Source organism: Schistocerca nitens, chromosome 8 (genome assembly GCF_023898315.1).
Source record: "Schistocerca nitens isolate TAMUIC-IGC-003100 chromosome 8, iqSchNite1.1, whole genome shotgun sequence".
NCBI lineage: Eukaryota > Metazoa > Arthropoda > Insecta > Orthoptera > Acrididae > Schistocerca > Schistocerca nitens.
The window spans coordinates 360,002,652-360,027,046 of record NC_064621.1 but is presented as its reverse complement, the minus strand read 5'-3'; the positions used below and the strand labels follow the sequence as shown (position 1 = coordinate 360,027,046).

Genomic DNA, 24,395 nt, shown 5'->3' with positions numbered 1-24,395 from the left:
TTGCCACTTACCAGCTCTTACCAGCCAAAATTACAAACATTTAACTGAATTTTAAAACAATGAAAAATTCCCAGAATTCTAAAAAATTTCCAGGGTTTTCCTAGTTTTCTCCAAGATGAAAAAATTCCTGGTTTTTTTTCCACATGTCCCGGATTATATACACAATGTTCACAGTTTCTGAAAATTTCTTCTCAGTATTCTCATTGAAGTGACATCCAGCATGCATGTTACTCAGAATAAGAACTTTTTTTTTCCTTCTTTTTTGTCTTAGTATCCTGTAGGAAGATTATCAATGCGTCATCTCCACTTCGCACCACAGGAGGGACCTCTTTCAGTGATCTCTGCATAGTACCAACTAAAATAGTTCATTTTTGTTTCAGCTCATTTGCCAGATTCACAGAAGTGAAGAAATTGTCATTCGTGATGTTAAATGGTCACATTTGAGGACTGCCTGTGCCAACTTCATAAGATGGTGACCAAGACCTTCGCTCAGACCAAGAGTTTCATGTTTGCCGCAGTAAGGCAATCCGTTCAGGCAGCAGCACTTGTCAGCGTCACACAAAAGCCAGTATTTTATCCAACACTTATCTGGTTTCTTTGGCATATACTGTATGAATGGGCACCTGTAGTTGCAAGGATACAACACCCATCAGCAATCATGTTCTCACCTCGCTTTTAACAGGCAATGCAGTATATAGGTTCCATATTTCTGAAGGAAGGAAAAATTTATCAGTTTTCTTGTGTTGTCTCCTTGATGATATAAAATTAAGCCTAAGAAGACAGCATGTTGCAAGTCCGTAAGGAACGGAAAGCCACAGTGATACATAACATCGTCCGACCTCCAAATTGTTCTTATTTCAGGTTATTTTTTGTCCTAAACTGCCATAATACGCTTCAACATCTCATGAATCGCTTTGAGCCATGCTCAGAAACTATTTGAAATCTGTAGACCAGTGTTATTGAAATCAAATTACATTAAACTGCACATGGGTAAAAAATGGCCTACATGGTACATCAGGTATAATAGGTAAATTTTTCGTACTTCTAAGTAAGCTATAGGGATGAAATTTTGACGAGTTGTATAACTCCAGAAACGACAAAGTCACAGGAGCGTTTGGTCTTGAAATGATTATGAAGGGGGCAGGACCCTTCTGCGTCAAAAATGATTCATGTGGCACTCCTGATGTTAAATTCAACTTCTTATTGTATTTGCTAGCATGTTTCAAGTTCTCTTCTCAACACTTAATTGCACTACCACAGTAAAGAGGGAACATGGTGCTATTGCCACTTTCGTGTCAGTCATGCAGTGAGCCAACTTTATTGTCACACCTGCCCACTATTCACGACATGTGCTATGGTGACAAGAATTGATGAGACACACATCTGCAGTAAATATATTTATTCTACACAAAAGAGTAAATGAACAACTGACATATGAAATGTTCACAATGACTAAGAACTTGCGATCATGACACTGATGGCCTCATGACCACGATAGGTCCACTCAAACACTGTCCTGAAGGGTACACACTTCTCAGTGACGTGGACCAGAACGAAGCAAACTTTCTTCGCCATTGCGAGGTGCTGTGTACTTCATGGATGTGATAAAATGAAAGCGAAAACAAACAGAGAGCACCAAGCTAACTTCAATACATGCCAGCAGAGCACTCGCATTGGACTCGATTCGTGGTCCATCTGCACTGTACAGTGGCTCAGCTCACACTGCCTGTTACTTCCTGCTGACCTGCACCCTTGATCTCACACCGCTGTCAGAATTCTGCCCATTGGTAAGTGTGTGTGCTGATGGATACCTGACACAGCTAACTTGTGCCAGCTGCGAGCAACTCTGGCCCGTTCACACATTTCTGCAACATGATTGCACATAGATCGCCCTTTGGAGAGCAGAGCTACGGAGCTGTAACAAGGCACAGGCATCCAGCCTGCATATGGCTTGTAGACAGATGTTTGGGTTTCATGCAGATCATCGTGACGTCAGTGCAAGTACCATGACGGTGAGCCATCAGTGGTGACTGGACACGCGCACAGTAGGTGTGTCCTCCTGCAGCTGACTAGTGGCAGTAGTGGCACACGGTGCTAGCCGCAAACACATGTAACATGTAGCTGACCTCACGGCTGTGAGTAAAAAAGGCCACCTAGAAAAGCACTGATGATAAAAGATAACAAAATAAAGCATTCATGGGCTGCACTGTTCAGAGTTAACTGACGCACACAGAGACAGAAGCATGGTGCGGGATTCAAAGCGGTCTCAATGCTTCACCATAGTGGAACCACATAGTTTAAGCGAAGTGTCTATTCTCTTGCAACATTGATCTCATCGTGACTTGAACTAATGTCCTGGAACTGCAAAGGACAAGCCCAGCAGCACAGAGTGCAATGCCCAGAGCTTGATGGCAAAGAACATAAAAACCAGTGTGGAAGTTCATCCCACCTAGACACCTGATACAGTGCTGGCACAGGGAAGTGAACATGAGTCCAGGAGCTGCAATGGACAAGCAGCCAGTCATGTGGTAGTTGGTGTGTGGAGCTCCAGTGGAGACGATGTGCTGATTATGTGGCCCGCTGGAGACAAGGCACCTACATCAAATGGTGATGAGGTGCCAGGTTGTAACCCGTTAAATACCTGGATTACAGGCAGGCTGTGCCCCATGGTGGGATGTTGTTATGATGTAGCTTGACTGTTTGAAGCAGACAACAGAATGAAAGCAAAAACTTTGGGCAGTGAAGTATGGAACTTATGGGCACCACTGCTTACGCGCAAGTCATGCAGTGAGTTTGCTCTAATGCTGCACCCACGCACTATGTTTAGGACACAGGCTATAGTGGTGGGACTTGATAAAGTACATATTTGCCATAAGTATATTTATTCTACACAAAAGAGTAAATGAACAACTGACAAATGATATGTTTACAATGACTATTAATTGGCAAAAGAGGTAAAGGTGTTTGTACGATAATTCCACTCGAACGCTGCCCTGGAGGGTGTACACTCCTCAGTGCCCAGTGTGTCAACCAATCCCATGACAGAGAGAGAACAATAGACCTGTGTCTGGAACAAAGCAAGCTAGTTCCACGATTGAAGGGTGCCCTATACTTTGCTGATGCAATGAAATGCAAGCAGAAAATAACACAGATCATCAAACCAACTTCCATACGCATCGATGCAGAGCTCGCATTGGGCTCGACACACTTAGTCTGCAGATTGTGGAGGGAAAAAAATGCATCTGCACTGCTGCTTTATGCAGACCTACTACACCCATGCGTGTCACACCATTGTCAGGACTTTGGTTATCGGTAAATGTGCATGCCAACAAATACCTGATGCAACTAGCTTGTGCCAGCTGTAAGTAGCTCTGTTCCATTCATGCATTTCTGTGGCACAGCTGCCACACAATCTTCAGAAAAATATCGGAACGGTATCCATACACAGTGCCCAAACTCTTTGCCTTTACAAATGTCTGCTTGTGTCTGTGCATGTGCGGATGGATATGTGTGTGTGTGCGCGCGCGCGAGTGTATACCTGTCCTTTTTTCCTTTTTTCCCCCTAAAGTAAGTCTTTCCGCTCCTGGGATTGGAATGACTCCTTACCCTCTCCCTTAAAACCCACATCCTTTCGTCTTTCCCTCTCCTTCCCTCTTTCCTGATGAGGCAACAGTTTGTTGCAAAAGCTTGAATTTTGTGTGTATGTTTGTGTGTCTATCGACCTGCCAGCACTTTCGTTCGGTAAGTCACATCATCTGTTTTTAGATATAAAATACGTATTGTGATTGACAGAATGTAATATTTTCCAATGAATTAGTATTTTCTACAGGCAATGATGATCCAGCATATGTATATAGTACACAGCCATAAGGACAAAGAAAGAAAACTGCCAGTTCAATTTTTATTGTAAAGTACAAGTTGTGAAACCTGTAATTGAATTCAAAACTGGTGCATGTGCAGAACAAATACCACATGAAATTACCACATATACATTAAAAGTATGTTTACATCTCAATTATTATTCATATATTTACCTTGTTAGGAATCAACTGTAGAAAGACACACGATTCTCTGCGAAACACATAGAGGCCTCCACTTGTGGCACCAAATATTAGAAAACTTTTTGAGACAGTGAAGCAGGTGTACTGAAAAAGAAACAGCTGTGATAACCTTATTTTGTTTTCAATAACAACATTTATGAAACCTGTTAAATTACGCATATATAATGTATTTTTTTTATTTTCCCATTAAAATGAAGTATTTTCAGTTTTACATAATATAAATCAGTAGTGACTGAGAACTCCACACTTATTTGTGACATGCAAATTACTATTATAAGCTTGTGTGGGTCAGTTGAACTTATCGACACCAGATGTAATAACAGTGAGTTTTGCAGCTTTGTATATACATAAACAGAGAAAAAAAAAGAACACTGAAAAATTTATTGTGGTCTTAATTATTTTTTTTGCAATATAGACCATTGTGACAAACTAATCTGCAGCACAACTCAATGTCTTAGATTAGATTGGAAGTTGGCAATTTAGTTACGAGTTGGCAAAGCCAATAAATATGATGTCATGATGACAACTTCAACTCTTGCTATAATGTGTATCCTACACTTACTGGATTTCCACACTTGATTTATGATGATTTGTGAATATGTCTTGGGTCAAACCTGATGGGTGGGCTTGACAGGATCAAAATTTCTGCTCACGATTCACTTTGTTGTTGTTGTTGGTGTGTGTGTGTGTGTGTGTGTGTGTGTGTGTGTGTGTGTGTGTGTGTATGTATGTGGGGGGGGGGGGGTTATAGCCACAGCTACATCTACATCCGCATCAATATTCTGCAAACACCGTCAGGAGCAAAGTAGAGGGTACATCCCACTGTAACAGTTATTACCAGTTGCACCAGTTATTCCATTCACATATGGAGTATGGGAAGAATGATTAACTGAATGCCTCTGTGTGTGTGTGTGTGTGTGTGTGTGTGTGTGTGTGTGTGTGTGTGTGTGTGTGTGTGTGTGTGTGTGTGTGCAGTAATTATTCCAATCTTGTCCTCACGATCCCTACCTGTGTAATAAGTACAAGGTACTAGTATATTCCTAGAGTAATCATTTAAAGCTGGTCCTTGAAATTTTGTTACTAGATTTTCTCAGGATAGTTTATGTCCATCTTCAAGAATCTTCCAATTCAGTTCCTTCAGTATCTCTGTGACACTCTCCCACAGTTTAAACAAACCTCTGACCATTGCTGCTGCCCTTCTCTGCGTATGTTCAACATCCCCTGTCAGTCCTATCTGATACAGGTCCCATATACTTGAGTAATGTCCTAGAACCAGTTGCACAAGTGCAATCTCTTCTATAGACTGATTACACTTCCCCAGAATTCTACCAATAAACCGAAGTCTACCACCTGATTTACCCACAACCGAACATATGTGATCACTCCACTTCATCCCTATGAAGTGTTACACCCAGTTATTTGTATGAGTTGGCTCATTCCAACAGTGACTCATTGACATTACAGTCACAGAATACTAATTTTTTTCCTTTTGTGATGTGCAGAATTTTACATTTCTGAACATTTAGGGCAAGTTCCAGTACCTGCATCACATCAAAATCTTAAGATTTGACTGAACATTTATGCAGCTTCTCTTAGACAGTACTCCACTGTACAGATAACTGCATCATCTACAGTAAACCTGATTTACTATTAATATTGTCTGCAAGGTCATTAATATCCAACATGAACAGCAAAAGTCCCAACACACTTCCATGGGGCACACCCAAAGTTATCTCGACATCTGACGACTCTCCATCCAAGATAACATGTTTTATTCTCCCTAGCAAAAAGTCCTCAATCCAGTCACAAATTTCACTTGATTCTCTATATGATCGTACTTCTGACAATAAACATAGGTGTCATACTGAGACAAATGCTTTTCAGAGAGCGAGAAATGCTGCATCTACCCGGTTGTCATGATCCAAAGCCCTCAGCATGTCATGTGAGAAAAGTCCGAGTAGGGTTCCACAAGATCGATGTTTTCGAAATCCATGCTGGTTGTCATTGAGGTCATTCTGTTCAAGATACCTAATTATGTTTGAGCTCAGAATATGTCATAATATTCTACAACAAATCGATATAAAGGATAACGGACAGTAATTTTGTGGATCACTTCTACTACACTTCTTGTAGACAGGTGTGAGCTGTACCTTTTTTTAAGGGCTGGGATGGTTTTTTGTTCAAGGGATCTATGGCAGATTACAGATAGAAAAGGGGCTAACTGAGCTGCAGATTAAGTATAGAATCTGACAGGGATTCCATTGGGGGCCTGGAGCTTTGTTCAATTTTAATAATTTTCTCAACACCACTGACACATACTTACTGCATTCATCTTTTCAGTGGTATGACAATTAAGTTGGGGCAATTCTCATGGGTTTTCCTTTTAAAAGGAATATTTGAAAACAAAGGTAAGCCCTTCAGCTTTTGCTTTGCTACCATCAACTTTAGTTTCTTTGTCATTCTATAGTGACTGGACACTAACTTTGGTGCCACTAACAGTCTTTACATATGATCAGAATTTGACAATATTCTGCTACGGTAGTCATTAAAAGCATCATACACTGCTCTCTTGGCAGCCAAATGCGTTTCATTCAGCATCTCTCTAGCTATAGTCTTATCCTTTGTTTTACACCTATTATGCAGTAATCTCTGTTTCTTTAGAGTGACTGTATACCATAGAGTTTCCTTCCCATCATGAACTGTTCTACTGGATAAATATCTATCCAGTGCACTGTTAATTATTCTTTTAAATTTGAGCTACTGTTTCTCTACAAACTCCTGCCCCGTTCTGAAAGTTTCGAGTTCCTCATTGGATATGAAACTACTGATTTTTTTTATCTAGTTTACTGAACACATATGTCTTTCTGCTTGGTTTGGTTGTTCTAGTTATATTTTGGTAATCACCTTTGCCACAACCACATTATGGTCACTGATACCAGTTTCAATGTGGACATCCTCAAGGTCAGGTCATGTCTATTTGTTGCCATTAAATCCAATACATTTCCCTCATGGGTTGGGTTCCTAACTATCTGTTCTAAGTAGTTTTCAGAGAAGGCATTTAATAATGGCTCACGGGATGTCTTATCATGCTCACCATTTACAAAACTGTAATTTTCCCAAATTGATTGTTGTATGATTAAAGTCTTCCCCAATGATTACATTACGTTTGGGAAACTTGCGTATAAGTGAACAGAGGTTTTCTGTAAAGTTTTCGGTTACATCAGGAGATGAGTCTGGTGGGCCATATTATGACCACCCCCGATACTGAGTCTTGCCCCAACAATCTCACATGCAGCTTCAACCTCTATCTCAGTGGATTTTAGTTTCCTGTCTGCTGCGACAAATACACCAACTCTGTTTCCCATTTGCCTGTCCTTTAATAAACACTCAGATTTTCAACAAAAATCTCACTGCTATCAATTTCAGGTTTCAACCAGCTTTCTATACCTAGTATTATATGAGTTTCACTACATTTCATGAGCACCTCAAACTCTGGCACTTTGTTGCTAATGTTTTGGCAGTTATACATTAGGATTTTAATATTCTCACCTGCGTGAGGCATTTCTTTCTATCTTTGATACTTCTGGTTTTTCTACCACTATTATTATCTGGATTTGCTGGAGAGTCACCTGATCAAAAAAAAATCTTGTGTGCACCCCACACAGAGTCAGCTACCGGAGTAACAGCCTCTTATGTGTAGTGCACACCGTACCTATTTAAGGGGACCCCTACAGTTCTCAACACTACAGTGCAAATACAGGAAGTTGCAGCTTAGCTTGTCCCAGAACTTTCGAAATCTCTGGTTCAGTCCTTCCATTTGACTAAGAACTGAAGGGACACAATCAGATCTGGGAACCATGCTGCAAATTGTGAGTTTCCTTGAAACTTTACGCACAGACTGGTCTACTTAACCTTCAATGACAGTCGCCGGGATGACCCATGAATGACCTCGGAGCCCAGATGACAAACATCATTTGTTCCAATGTGTGCCACAATTTGCAGTTGGTTGCACTCTGTTCCCTCAATGGCTACTGTAATAGTCTTTTCCAAAAGCTGAATAAAGCTCCAGGCACACACACATAGTGCACCTGGTGTACCTTCCTATCCCCTGCTGCTAAGGGGTACCATCATTCACCATACATTTGGACCGCTGACAGTTAATAAACCCCTATCCTTTTGCGTTTGCCTCCTAACACCAGATAAAACAGATTTCCCAAAACAGGTGACGTGAGTCCCACTGGCTGTTTCAATATCAGTGAAAGGCAGCACCTCGAACTTGTTGGTTATAGGGATTGGTACAACACCCGAATCCACCCTGGACAGGACACCTTGATCTACCATTGACACACCACTTGCAGTCGAGTTAACAGGTAATGACAGATCTTGTACTTTCTGCAGAGGAGCCAGGATCCACAGGAGTTCCTGAGGTATCTCTGGTACAGGTATCACAGGTACAAGACTCTCAGGAGCTCTTCCAACTCACTGATTCACAGCAGCTGCCAATCGCTTGGCAGTAGTCAGGGCGATATCAGTATCACCTTGCCACTTTGAAAAATGATGCAAAATTTAAAAGAATGATATACAGGAAAGTTCTATGTCAGAGTCAACTTCGTATACTTTCTACACCAGCACTCGAAAGATCTCTCCATCTACCAATGTAGTAAAAAAGTGGTAAAGCTGTCCACAAGAAGCCCAAGGTTGGTTTGAACATCACAGTGCTTTACTGGATATGATCCTGTTGAAGATTGCGTACCCTTATTCCTATCAGAGATTTAAAAAGACTTCAACAAATTCTATGGCACCTACAGTTTATTGTGAACTACAAATCACAGTGCAACTTGGTAACTTTCACTTTAACAAACAATTATTGGAGATTAACTGCTGACAGCAAACTTCTAGAGCTGGCTGGGAACCTAACTCTAGATCTTTGTAGTCTAGTCACAATTTACAATGTGTTACATCTTCATTTGTAGAATATTTGGGATATTAAAAAGTACTGCAGCAGACCCAGTGTCTCAAGATGAGGTAAGGAAGAAATTGTTGCTCATTGAAGAAACAATACAGATGGTGAATTGAAGTGCATACATAAATTACACAAAACCTATTTCAGAAAGGCATGGTACCAATCTGAGACCCGCTTCAGTTCAGTAAGAGGCCAGTATTTTTACTATCTTCCTAAACTGGAGCAAATAAAAAGCAGTTCCAAACTTCATAAGGAACACTACATAAAACCAAGGAGCTGGCGGTAATAATGGGAAATTGTCGTAACAGACAGATTCCAGTTCTATAGCAGTAATAATGACCAACAGAAGTTCAATAAATGTAAGGTAAAAACAGAAATCTGATAAAATTCTATGAGTAGTCATTGAAACCGGAGGTTTGGGATATTATCAGAGATAGGCACTGAAAACATCAGCCCCCAGCCCTCCTCCTTTCCATAAACCACAGACCTTGCCAAGCTACGCTAGCTTGCATGCCTCAACAAAACAGATAGCTGTACCATAGGTGCCACCAAAATGGGTAGGTATCTGTAGAGAGGACAGACTAACAGGTAGGAGACAAGGTACTGGCAGAAGTAAAGCTGTGAGGACAGGGCGTGAGTCGTGCTTGGGTAGCTCAGTTGGTAGAGCACTTGCCTGCGAAAGGCAAAGGTCCCGAGTTCGAGTCTCGGTCTGGCACACAGTTTTAATCTGCCAGGAAGTTTCATATCAGCGCACACTCCGCTGTAAAGTGAAAATTTCATTCAAGAAAACAGAAGTTTTGAGAATTTCAAAGGGACCAAAGTTGTGGGCAATGTTGGATTGCAACAGAGGAAAGGAATACAATGGAAGATGAATGGGTAGCTTTGAGAGAGGAAATAGGGAAGGAAGTAGAGGGTCACATAGGTAAAAAGACGAAGCCTAGTGGAAATCACTTGGTAAGACAGAAGATATTGAACTTAATTGACACACGGAGGAATATATAAACACACCAAATAATGCAAACAAAAGTGAACACAGACATCTAAAAAATGAGAATGACATAAAATGCTACATGGCCAAGCAGGAATGCCTAAAGAACAAATGTAAAGTTGTAGAAGCATACATAACTAGGGGAATGATATACACCATCTATTTAAAAATTAAAGAGATCCTTTGAGAAAGAAGAAGCAACCCCAGGAATATCAAAGCTCAGATGACAAGCCAGTGTCAAGCTAAGTAAGAAAAATTGAAAGGTGGGAGGAATATTTAGAGGGCCTATATAAGGACAAAAAACTTGAGGATAATATTACAGAAAAGGAGAAGTAGGTGAAGATAAGACGGAACATATGATACTGCAAGAACAACATGACAGAGCACTGAAGACTGCAAGTGGAGAGAAGGCCCCCAGAGTAGAAAACATTCTGTCAAGAATTACTGAGATCCTTTTAAGAGTCAACCAGTACAAAATTATTCCAACTGGTGTGAAAGATATACAGGATGATTCACGAAGATAGGCAAATATTTTAATATATTATTCTACAAGTAAAACTAAAGAAAAAAGTTCTTATAAACATAGGTTCACAAATGTTTGGTTACGGAGTTACAGGTGATAAAAGCTTTTGCCTGAAATTTAGCAACTTCACTGATATAAAGCAATCACAAAACTGTGCGAAGTTAAAGTGAAGCACGATTTCCATTTATCTTGCTGTTATGGATCTGGTGAATCTAATAAAACATGTCCCAAATGTGTATCTGCAGTAATTTTCCAGAAATCCAGAGAAGCAAAGGTTATTATACTAGTAAATTTGTTTACTTTTCATTAAGAATGTAGAAATGTTTATGTCATTGTTGGCAACCATTAGAGAGTTGTTTCAGTCGTTTGTGCAATGGTCTGGCAATTAAAAAACAAATTGCACCACGTAGTTAACAAATTAAAAATTTTACAAAATTACGACTTTGCTTCTCTGGATGTTTTGGAAAACTGCTGCAGATACGTATCTGGGACGTGTTTTATTAGGTTCACCAGATCAATAACAACAAAATAAATGGAAATCATGCTTTACTTTAACTTTGTACAGTTTTGTGATGGCTTTATATTAGCAAAGGTGCTGAATTTCATGCAAAATCTTTTATTAGCTGTAACTCCGTAGCTAAACATTTGCGCACCTATGTTTATATGAACTTTCTTCTTTCATTTTACTTGTACAGTAACATATTAAAATATTTGCATATCTTCGTGAATCACCCTGTATAAGACTGGCGAAATATCCTTAGACTTTAGGAAGCTTGTAACAATTCCATTTTCAAAGAAGGCAAGTGCTGACTTGTGAATACTACCGAACCATCAGTTAAACAAGTCATGGCTACAAAATACTGACAAATATAATTTACAGAAGGATGGAAAAATCAGCAAAGTCCAGCCTTGGGGGAAGATCAGTTTGGATTCCAGAGATATGCAGGAACATGTGAGGCGATACTGACTCTACGACTCATCTTCAAAGACAGGTTGAGAAAAGGCAAACCTATAGTTATGGTATTTGCAGATTCACAGAAAGCTTTTTACGGCGTTTTCTTGACTATACTATTTGAAATTTTGGAGGTAGTGGGAATAAAATACAAGGACAGTAAGATTTTTTGCAACTCGTACAGAAGCCAGGCTGCAGCTATATGAGTCGAAGGAAATGAAAGGAAGGCAAGGGTTGAGAGGGGAGTGAGGCATGGCTGTAGTCTATCCCTAACATTATTCCATCTGTACATTGAGCAAGCTGTGGATAAAACCAAGCCAAATTCGGAAAGAGAATTACAGTTCACAGATGGGGGGGGACTGAAGTTTGCCGAAGACGTTGTAATTATGTCAGAAACAGCAAAAGACCTGCAACAGCAGTTGAACAGAATGGACAGTATCTTGAAAGAAGGATATAAGATGAACATCAATAAAAGTAAAACAAGGACAACGGAATGTAGTTGAATTGTATCAGGCAATGCTGAGGGAGTCAGATTAATTAGGAAACGAAATACTAATAGTAGTACAAGAGTTTTGCCATTTGAGCAGCAAAGTAACTTATGTTGACCAAAGTACCGAAGTTATAAAATGCTCATTGGCAATAGCAAGATGAGCACTTCTGAAAAAGAAGATTTTTTTTTAATGGATTAGGTACTTTTCACTCCAACAGATCCATAGTGATGAAATCCTCCAGGATGTAAAACATATCAGAAAGAATAAACGGTAAATATTTGCAAAGGAAAGCAGGTGTGCAAATGTACCTTTTAAGATCCCAAGTGAAATGGTCCTCCACATCTTTTCATTTAATCAGTAATAACTAACTTGTTACAAAATACTTAAATGTTCAGACTAAGGTACACATGATAATTCTTCGGCTATGGTTGCCATGGATCATGAAAAAGAAAATCACGTAAGAAAACTCACTCAAAATGATCTCATTGCTGTACCAAATTTGTACAGAGATCCTTCTGCATCTATTTGCTGCATTCATCTCTTAGTCTCCCTCTATGATTTTTAACCCCCCGCCACACACACACACACACACACACACACACACACACACACACACACACACACACACACACACACACTTCCCCTCCAATACTAAATTGGTGATCCCTTGATGTCTCGGAAAGTGTACGATGAACCCAATCCCTTCTTTTGGTCAAGTTGTGCCACATATTTCTTCTCTCTTCAATTCTATTCAGGACTTCCTCATAAGTTACATGATCAACCCATCTAATCTTCACCATTCTTCGGTAGCACATTTCAAAAGCTTCTATTCTCTTCTTGCCTAAACTGCTGATCATCCATGTTCCACTTCCACACATGGTTACTCATCATACAAATACTTCCAGAAATGATTTCTCGACAATTACATTTACATCTGATATTAACAAATTTCCCTTCTTTAGAAATGCTTTTCTTGCCACTGCCAGCCAACATTTTATATACTCTGTACTTTGGCCATCATCAGTTATTTTAATGCCCAAATAGCAAAACCCATCTACTACTTTAAGTGACTCATTTCCTAATGTGATTCTCTAAGCATCACCTGATTTAATTCGACTACATTCCGTTATCCTTGTTTGGTTTTGTTCCTCCTTTTAAGACACTGCCCACTCCGTTCTACTGCCCTTCCAAGTCCTTTGCTGTCTCTGACAGAAATACAATGCCATCAGCAAACCTCAAAGTATTTATTTCCTATACCCAAACTTCAATTTCTACAACAAATTTTTCTTTGGTTTCCTCTATTGCTTGTTCAATACACATATTGTAAGCCATCGGGGATAGGCTACAACCCTGTCTCACTCCTCCTTCAACCACTCCCTCCCTGTCATGCCCCTTAACTCACGATTGCTGTCTGGTTTCTGTACAAGTTGTAGATAGCCTTTCATCCCAAATATTTTATACCTGCCACCCTCAGAATTGCAAAATGTGTGTTCCAGTCAACATTGCCAAAAGCTTCCTCTAAGTCTATGAATGTAGTTTTGCCTTTCCTTAACCTATCTTCTAGAAGAAGTCGTAGGGTCATTACTGTTTCACATGTTCCTAAATTTCTCCAGAATCCAAACTGATCTTCCCTGAGGTCGGCTTCAACCAATTTTTCCACTCTTCTGTAAAGAATTCATGTTAGTATTCACAATGAACACTCATTAAACTAATAGTTTGGTAATTTTCACAAATGTTAGCAACTGCTCTCTTTGGAATTGAAATTACTACATTCTTCTGTAAGTCTCGTCCATTTTGCACACCAGATGGAAGAGTCCTGTCATACCTAAGCTACACCTTTGGCTAAATTACAGATCACTCACTCACCACAACTTACATTCGAAAAAAAAAAATAATAATAATACAGATGCAAAAAACATTGCCAGTGGTCTATTCTGTTTCTCGGTAGGTTCAGCTGATGCAATAAAAAGTCCCTTAGGTGCAAAAAGAATTTTATATTCAATATCTCTTAGATCTGTTGCTGCTGTTCCAGTTTCAGCTACTGGCAAATAGCCACTCCTCTCATGTCATAACTTTGCTTAATCCGACTTTCATATGATGTGCATGGCTAGCTATCAGCCTGCATAACAGACTCAAGTATCGAGCTTTTTGTTTTATCACATTTAACGTCCTCATGTTCAGAGCAATGTTTCCTTAAACTGGCATATTTACACTATTACGTTTCACCCTTCTATTTCCGAGCACTCACGAGCCACATGATGGGTGTGCCCCTGAGCTTATAGTACAGAGGTTGGAAACTGATGTGTTGTGATGATTAATATCAAAAGCTTTAGACATATTACAGTGTACATCAATGATAAGCTCCCCAAGTGTAACTTCTGGTGCAACTTATCTAAAACTCAGAAAGACTTACAGAAATTTTTTATTGAAGTTGTGTAGTATTGTGGTAAGAAAATCAGAGATGCAAGTTGGACAATTTTTCATACATTTTTCAGAAACAAGATAGACTATAATACTCTAAGATGCATGTCATTTGCCACATCATTTCTTTTCCCTTTTCTGAACAGTGGCTTGAGCTTTATGAGCCGTGCGTGGCTCGTGTTCCCGCCATTATGTATTTTACAACCTGTTTTTAACATACTTCCACCTCACTACATTAGTATAAATTACTACTGTCACCGAGTTTCTGCTTTGCCTGACTGCGAGCGTCGTTAGCAGCATGTATCGATATACCCCCTCTCGTAGTATCTTTGCTTGACTGCTATTACTTCCTGGTCGTTGTCTGTCGTAAGCGACTTCGGGTCGTGAGTTCGGGCTGCCAGTCAGTCTGAATACATCTGGAGTGCAGTCTGGACCTGACAGTCAGGGAGTTGCAATGTGGCACTAGTGCAGTCGGGTTGGAGCAGTGGGGTCTGCATCGACATGGCTCACCCGACCATTGCCGCCATGCATCACTTGAGCCAGGCCACGGTCTTGGTGGATCGTCAGTTGGTCGTCCTACCAGATGATGCATTTTGGCTCACCGATCGTTCATGAGTCAGGTGTGTGTGTGTGTGTGTGTGTGTGTGTGTGTGTGTGAGAGAGAGAGAGTGCGCATGCGCATCGAATCCCGATTTGTCTTCATGTGTGCTTAGTCACTGTTGGGTATCGTTCAGGTTTTTGTGCAAAGTGTTTGTCAGGTTGTGTGTGTTGTTGGCCTTATGTCCACTGACGACTATTTTAGATGTTGTCGGCATCCTGAGGCGAGTCGGTCGGTTGCCGCAGACCAGGAAAGTTATCTCCGCACGGTGCAGTCGGCTGGACCCACTGGCAATCCCTAGTGTCGGAGCGTGTGTGGAGCTGCCCGATCACTACGAGCTTCTTGGATCACTGATCCAGGACGTCAAAATTGAGTAGTGGTTTCAAGTACCCAAGCCACGTCCATTCATGTTGTGTGGTTCGTTTCGGTGGTTCGCTGTTGGGGAGGTTTTCCTGTGAGCAACACCGAGTGTTTGTATTGCTGAAATTTAGCCTCCATGGGCTGGAATTAACTATAATGGTTGACTACAATTCAAGTGAACCAGTGGAATTTTCTGCCTTGTGGGCATTAGTGTTCCAGTTACCTGCCCTGGCCACTAACATAATTTCAGGCAGTGTCCTTTCCTCACCTGTTGTCGCTGCCCAACACTGTGTAGTTTTGACAGCTTAATACACATACATATTTGATTGTGGATAATCACGCGCGTAACATTTTGTGTTTGAATACTCATGTACCGATTGGTGGCAAGCAAGTCGTTTGTCGGTCGATCCGTGGCTGTCCCTTGGTTGGGTTCCGAAGGATCAAGTGTAGTTGGGCTCACCACCTGTCTCACCTAAGTGAACAAAGGTAGACCGACCCCCTGAAGGCTTCTGAGTGCTGTTGTCTTTACTGTCTTTCTCACTAGTGTTTAATTGTCTGTTTATACTCTATCATAGCCAATGATAAAAAAATTCTTGGTTTCACTGTGTTTTATGTAAGTAAATTTGAATTTGGGCAAGTGGATATTTGCTGAAAGGTTATTGTCGTTGTGTTGTCTTTTCTTTTAGTCCAGCTTCAGCTACTTAAAACTTAAGGCTTATGGTTATATTTTTTAAAAATTTTGGAAAATTAATTTGGGCCTTCAAACCTTGGAACTTTATTCTTAGAATTACCTTTCAAGCTTAAACAGTGCTTCCTTCTGTCTCTGAAACGTTATGGTAACTTATTTTAAAATCTTGAAAATTTTATTGTGGGCTTTTATTTGATTTTTTAACTGCATTTTTATCTTGTTGATTTTTAAGATTTCTTGTTTGGAGGCCTTCAGCCGTGAAAGAATTGCAGTTTGAAATTCTTAGTTGTAAAGGTTTGGCTATGTGCCGTTTTGGTTGTAAATATGTTATTAAATTACAATTTTAAGGTGAAACTGACCCCAACCTCATTTGACCCTTTCCACAATCCTAATCACCTGTTCTGCCCAGCGGGTTTAGCGGGCAAATAACTATACTTTATTTGAACATCTAGGGAAAGTCCCAGTTTGCGATGAATTGTTCATAATAACGTAATCGGGGAAGCCAGCTATAGAATATCTGGAACTTAAATTTCTCATTACCACTGACATTCTTCCAGATTGGCAAGACTAAGACAGAAACAGGGTTGTTACTTGAGCTTTCTGGTAATATCACTTATTACTGCATGATTTGAGTCCACTGACTGTTCGCTTACAATTTAGGAAGTTACCATAACTCTCTTTGGATTAGATTGCTGCTTTACAACCATCTATACAGCTTTCACATTGTTACTGGCAGTTCTGTTATAAGTGGCCTAATTATGTAAGTTTTTTCTATTTTCTGATTCAGAAAGTGGCATTCAAATACGTAAATATTTTTAGAAAACAGTTTAACTTTTTACACATATTCATACATGCGCCCATTTCAATATAAATTTCCCTCCTTAGTAGGTGCCCGAAATATTTTACATAGCAATAACAGTGTCTATCAACAGATGTGTAAAACTCACATTCATCATTTTATTTATTTAATGGTTTAACTAGCTGTGTTAGATTAGCGTCTTTGGGTACATTCTTACAACATTAAACAGTTTATCCAACTAGTGTCACTGACTTTATCCTTGAGTTTATTGATTATAAGGAAAATCAAAAATTGGGCAAGATCCAAAACACGCTTCCACACTTTATAATAGGTATGAGGGAGGAAACTACTATGTGTAGAATTCAGTACAAGTGACAGTTGGAAGTAAACACACCAGTTATGCCTTAATGAGCATCATATGACAAACAAAATTTAAGGGCTGCAACTTGAGGGGTAAAATTATTGTAGAACAAGCAGAGAGAAAGGTGGTGCTGTAATTTATATTGATAGCAAAATTATTTATAAATCTTTAGATTTAAAAATATTCTGCAGACCAACATTTTGAAGTCTATGGGATTCAAATAACTAGAAAGAACCTGTCAGTTACAATGCTTACAATTTACAGAGCTCCAGCAGTGAAGTTTGTATTTTTCTGAATAAGTTGGAAACACTTTTGGGAAAATTTTTTCTCATATCCAGAAATTGAACCCTGTAACTGCTCTGAACGTATTACGCATGCCCCTTTGTACCCGTCCCTGTGTGCTCTGGATGGGTGAATGCGCGCACCTTTGTACCTGCCCTTGTGTGCTCTGAATGTGTTTAAGTGTGCCACCAGTCCTACCTGGTACTCTGAACATGTGCACGCATAGACACTTTCAGAGTACCAGGTAGGACTGGTGGCGCACATAAACACGTTCAGAGCACACAGGGACAGGTAAAAAGGCATGCGCGTTAACACGTCCAGAGAAGTTAAAGGGTTAATAGTTGCTGGAAACTTAAAAGTCAACTTCTTAACTGATAGTAACAATAGGACGGACCTTTTACATTTAATGAATTCTGACAACTTGGCAGCTATGGTTAACTCCCCCACTAGAGTTACAGAAAATCGCAAAAGTCTGATAGACAATATTTTCATTGACAAGAATCGAATGAACAATGCAAATATAAGCCAAGTCATAAACGGCCTTTCTGATCATGATGGCCAAAGCTTAAGGTTAATAACACCAGTTTGTGCAACAAAATCTCCCACAACTACTAGTCCTTTAGATGCATCAACACTGAAACTCTTTTCAACTTTAATTACCATCTATCGCAAATAGATTAGGACCCAGTTTGTGGGATACCTGATGTGAATGATAAATTTAACATTGTCTTAAATGAATTTATCTCCCTGTTTGAAATGTCTTTTCCAAAAAGAATTACGAAGAACACTGAGGCTGCTTCTAGTAAACCATTGATTACAGAAGGAATTAATATTTCTTGCAAGACTAAGAGAGAATTACATGCCTCATTGAGATTCTCAAATGATCCCCTTAAAAGATCTTATTATAAACTGTACTGTAAAGTTTTAAAGTGGGTGATAAAGAAATCCAAAAACTTATATATAACATCTGAAACTGATAACTCTAAAAACAAAATCAAAACAATTTGGAATGTAATAAAAAGAGAACATGACAAAAAAAATTAATAATAAGACCACAGAGATAAGCCATAATATCATGGTGGTACTTAATCCTGTAGCAATTTCGAACATCAGATCATTTTGGTTGTCAGCGTTCATTAAATATGGCCATGAATTTAATACAAAGAGCTGACCACAACAGATGTGACCCAATTTGTATAGCTCCAGTCACCACTAGTGGAGTCAAAAATATAATCAAACCCTTAAAAAAGCAAAATTCCACAGGTATCGACATTTCATCGGAAGTTGTAAAGCACTGTAGGGATTATATACATGTCAAGTCCTGTGCCACATTTTTAATGAATCTATGCAGCAAGGTATTCTCCCAGAGAGATTGAGGATTGTTATTGTGAAACCACTTTTTAAGAAGGGTGATAAAACTAATTCAACTAACTACTGTCCAATATCTGTGTTAAGTTGCATCCCAAAAATATTAGAGAAAGTAATGTACAAGAGAACTGTAGAGCACCTCACCACTCACAACATCCACAACAAAAATCAATTTGGCTTCCAAAAAGAACAGAGCAACGGGTCAAGCTATTTTCTCTCTCACAAATCAAATTCTTCAGTCATTAAATAACAAAATGTCGTCTATTGGAATTTTCTGTGATTTGTCAATGGCTTTTGCCTGTGTTGACTACAACATTCTCTTAAAGAAGGCTAATCTTTATGGTTTGAATTGTAATACTGGTAGATGCATTGAATTATATCTACACAATAGTAAGCAGAAGGTCATACTAAATGGTTTTGATGGCTGCCCTGTCTTATCGGACTGGGGCACATTAAAATGTGGAGTGCCACAAGGATCCAGTTTGGGGCCTTTACTGTTTCTTATCTTTGCCAATGACCTCCCACTCTGTACAAACACTGAGAGCAAATTTACTTATGCTTGAAAGTCAATCAATCATTGGACTAGTAAATAAATACAATGCTGAACTTGTCGATTTCGTACACCGGTTTAAGTCTAATAGATTAACACTAAATATAAAAAAAAGAACAAGATGGTCAAAATATATTAAAATGTGACACCTCTAAGTTTCTGGGCATTGTAATTTAAGACAAGTTAAACTGGTCTGGACATATTCTAGATCTTCATAAAAGATTAAGTCTAGCAACTTATGCCCTGCATGTAATTATCCCAGTTGTTGATATTAATGCTATCAAAGCAGCTTACTTCGACTATTTTCACTCCACCATGTCATATGGCATAATTTTTTGGCGTAGCCAAAACGATCTTTACTACACAAAAGAGGGCAATTAGAATCATGAGTGGTGTTCATCCAAGATATTCTGGCAGAAACCTGTTCCGTAAGCTCCAAATATGATACACCACAGGTCAGTACTTATTTTCTTTGATGAATTTTGTCTTGCATAACGATTCACTTTTTACATCCAATAATGCCTACCATGATCGCAATACAGGGTCTAAAAATGATTTACACATAGATCTAAAAAAGCTAAGAATTATACAAAAAGGTGTTAATTATACTGCTACAAAACTCCAACAGAAGTTCCATGTGACATCCAAGACCACATTAATTCCCCACCTACATTTAAATTTAAATTAACAAACTACTTTATGGATAAGTCCTTCTACTCTCTGGTGAGTACCTGCAGAGTAGGCCCATCAGTGACAGTCTTTTGCAATTTTTTATTGTATTTCCTATTTATATTCTAGTCTCCTTCCCCCCCCCCCCCCCCCCAATGAACCATGCACCTTGCCGTTGGTGGGGAGGCTAGTGTGCCTCAGCGATACAGATGGCCGTACCATAAGTGCAACCACAACGGAGGGGTATCTGTTGAGAGGCCAGACAAACGTGTGGTCCCTGAAGTGGGGCAATAGCCTTTCCAGTAGTTGCAGGGGCAACGGTCTGGATAATTGACTGATCTGGCCTTGTAATATTAACCAAAACGGCCTTGCTGTGCTGGTACTGTGAACGGCTGAAAGCAAGGGGAAACTACAGCCGTAATTTTTCCCGAGAGCATGCAGCTTTACTGTATGGTTACATGATGATGACGTCCTCTTGGCTAAAATATTCCAGAGGTAAAATAGTCCCCCATTCGGATCTCCGGGCGGGGACTACTCAAGAGGACATCGTTATCGGGATAAAGAAAACTGGCCTTCTATGGATTGGTGCGTGGAATGTCAGATCCCTTAATCGGGCAGGTAGGTTAGAAAATTTAAAAAGGGAAATGGATAGGTTAAAGTTAGATATAGTGGGAATAGCGAAGTTCGGTGGCAGGAGGAACAAGACTATTGGTCAGGTGAATACAGGGTTATAAATACAAAATCAAATAGGGGTAATGCAGGAGTACGTTTAATAATGAATAAAAAAAATAGGAGTGCGGGTAAGCCACTACAAACAGCATAGTGAACGCATTATTGTGGCCAAGATAGACACGAAGCCCACGCCAACTACAGTAGTACAAATTTATATGCCAACTAGCTCTGCAGATGAAGAAATTGATGAAATGTATGATGAGATAAAAGAAATTATTCAGGTAGTGAAGGGAGAAGAAAATTTATTTAGTCATGGGTGACTGGAATTCAAGAGTAGGAAAAGGAAGAGAATGAAAAGTAGTTCTTTAATATGGACTGGGGGTAAGAAATGAAAGAGGAAGCCGTCCGTTAGAATTTTGCACAGAGCATAATCCTGGAGATACTAGAAGGTATCAGATAGATTATATAATGGTAAGACAGAGATTTAGGAACCAGGTTTTAAATTGTAAGACATTTCCAGGGGCAGATGTGGACTCTGACCACAATCTATTGGTTATGAACTGTAGATTAAAACTGAAGAAACTGCAAAAAGGTGAGAATTTAAGGAGATGGGACCTGGATAATCTGACTAAACCGGAGTTTCATGGAGAGCATAAGGGAACAACTGACACAAATGGGGGAAAGAAATACAGTAGAAGAAGAATGGGTAGCTCTGAGGTATGAAGTAGTGAAGGCATGAGAGGATCAAGTAGCTAGGTAAAAAGACAAGGGCTAGTAAAACTCCTTGGGTAACAGAAGAAATATTGAACTTAATTGATGAAAGGAGAAAATATGAAAATACAGTAGATGAAGCAGGCGAAAAGGAATAAAACGTCTCAAAACAGAGATCGACAGGAAGTGCAAAATGGCTAAGCAGGGATGGCTAGAGGACAAATGTAAGGAAGTAGAGGCGTATCTCACTAGAGGTAAGATAGATACTGCATACAGGAAAATTAAAGAGACCTCTGGAGAAAAGAGAACCACTTGTATGAATATCAAGAGCACAGATGGAAACCCAGTTCTAAGCAATGAAGGGAAAGCAGAAAGGTGGAAGGAGGATATAGAGGGTCTATACAAGGGTGATTTACTTGAGGACAATATTATGGAAATGGAACAGGATGTAGATGAAGATGAAATGGGAGATAGGACTCTGCGTGAAGAGTTTGACAGAGCACTGAAAGACCCGAGTTGAAACAAAGCCCCGGGAGTAGACAACATTCCATCAGAACTACTGATGGCCTTGGAAGAGCCAGTCCTGACAAAACTCCGCCATCTGGTGAGTAAGATGTATGAGACAGGTGAAATACCCTCATACTTGAAGAAGAATATAACAATTCCAATCCCAAAGAAAGCAGCTGTTGACAGATGTGAAAATTACTGAACTATCAGTTTAATAAGCCACAGCTGCAAAATACTAACGCGAATTCTTTACAGACGAATGGAAAAACTGGTAGAAGCGGACCTCGGGGAAGATCAGTTTGGATTTCGTAGAAATATTGGAACTCTTGAGGCAATACTGACCCTACAACTTATCTTAGAAGAAAGATTAAGGAAAGGCAAACCTACGTTTCTAGCATTTGTAGAAAGCTTTTGACAATGTTAACTGGAATACTCTCTTTCAAATTCTAAAGGTGGCAGGGGTAAACTACAGGGAGCGAAAGGCTATTTACAATTTGTACAGAAACCAGATGGCAGTTGTAATCGTCAAGGGGCGTGAAAGGGAAGCAGTGGTTGGGAAAGGAGTGAGACAGGGTTGTAGCCTCTCCCCAATGTTATTCAATCTGTATATTGCGCAAGCAGTAAAGGAAACAAAAGAAAAATTTGGAGTAGGTATTAAAGTCCATGGAGAAGAAATAAAAGCTTTGTGGTTCGCTGATAACATTGTAATTCTGTCAGAGACAGCAAAGGACTTGGAAGAGCTGCTGAATGGAATGGGCAGTGACTTGAAAGGAGGATATAAAATGAACATCAACAAAAGCAGAACAAGGATAATGGAATGTAGTCGAATTAAGTCGGGTGATGCTGAGGGATTTCGATTAGGAAATGAGACAAAGTAGTAGAGGAGTTTTGCTATTTGGCGATCAGAATAACTGATGATGGTTGAAGTAGAGAGGATATAAAATGTAGACTGGCAATGGCAAGGAAAGTGTTTCTGAAGAAGAGAAATTTGTTAACATCGAGTATAGATTTAAGTGTAAGGAAGTCGTTTCTGAAAGTATTTGTATGGAGTGAAGCCATGTATGGAAGTGAAACATGGACGATAAATAGCTTGGACAAGAAGAGAATAGAAGCTTTCGAAATGTGGTGCTACAGAAGAATGCTGAAGATTATTAGATGGGTAGATCACATAACTAATGAGGAGGTATTGAATAGAACTGGGGAGAAGAGGAGTTTGTGGCACAACTTGACAAGAAGAAGGGACCGGTTGGTAGGACATGTTCTGAGGCATCAAGGGATCACAAATTTAGCATTGGAGGGCAGCGTGGAGGGTAAAAATCTTAGAGGGAGACCAAGAGATGAATACACTAAGCAGATGCCGAAGGATGTAGGTTGCAGTAAGTACTGGGAGATGAAGAAGCTTGCACAGGATAGAGTAGCATGGAGAGCTGCTTCAAACCAATCTCAGGACTGAAGACCACAACAACATTCTAGTCTCTGTTTATATTATGTTAGCTGTAATTCGTCTTTGCTGCCTAAGATGATCAATGTAGGATACTAATTTTCTTTTGTCTGTATCAAAAGTTACTTTCAGTAGTTTAAGTCATGTTCATTTGAACTGTATCTATTTAATTTTAGTTCATCCTTTAAGCTTATATCACCAGATTGCTACATTCTTGTCGTTAACACAAACTTCTGTTGCTTATAAGAATTTGTCAGCGTGCACAATATCACAATGAAGGCATCTTTTACACTAAGTGAGAAAGGCGTATGTTAGTAACTTACCTTGATTCTCTGTGTGGATCTGAGAGGAGCGTACAGCGATGACACATCTTCTAAACTGGATAATACGTAGGGCACAGAGCCCATGTTTCTGACCTTATATCATCTTGAGTTTAAATTCCTGAGGAAAAATTGTACTACCTATATTTATCTCGTTATGAAAAAAAGCACGTACACTTCTGACGAATGGCATGATGAAATGTCTTTGACATTTACTCTATTTTACACAGTCTCTTCTAAGCCTACTATCCTCGTAAAAATAGAACGGATCCATCACTTTAACATCGCATTAATAACTTAATATGGACCCAACTCAGCTGCGCCAGCGAATAAACAACACATGTTATTATGTAACAGTACTACACAACACAAAAACAGAGTATGTCTTAACTGACTAATTCATTACTGCTGGAATATTGGCCACATCCGTCCGGTACGTACTGTCCTCACCACCGCCCCCAACCACTGCTACATAATCAAAGATAATATTTACGTAAATATTTGACATTTACCAATGTGACTTATTTATTGATGTCGATGTCCGGACTTTTCATTAAACACGGCGACTTACTTACTGCGAACATCTTTCTTTCTTTAAGGAAGATTGAGCATTGTGTAATATTTTTATGAGGCAAAGTGTCCTTATTGTGAGCAGAACTTTATTAACAAG

General features: G+C 39.5%; 1 protein-coding gene across 3 annotated transcripts in view; it reads right to left on the bottom strand.

The window, feature by feature from the left end:
- The window catches only part of LOC126199326 (Hermansky-Pudlak syndrome 5 protein homolog), a 95,173-nt gene extending 70,988 nt beyond the window's left edge, over positions 1 to 24,185 (bottom strand). For 2 of the 3 annotated variants that reach the window (XM_049936168.1, XM_049936170.1), the window contains exons 1-2: positions 23,729 to 24,185; positions 4,035 to 4,145 (exon numbers count right to left, since the gene is read on the bottom strand). In XM_049936168.1, the coding sequence (XP_049792125.1) occupies positions 4,035 to 4,145; positions 23,729 to 23,812 (195 nt within the window). In that variant the 5' untranslated portion in view covers positions 23,813 to 24,185. The remainder of the gene's footprint in view (positions 1 to 4,034; positions 4,146 to 23,728) is intronic. The other variant, XM_049936169.1, reaches the window with a different exon arrangement.
- Positions 24,186 to 24,395: the final 210 nt, after the last annotated feature.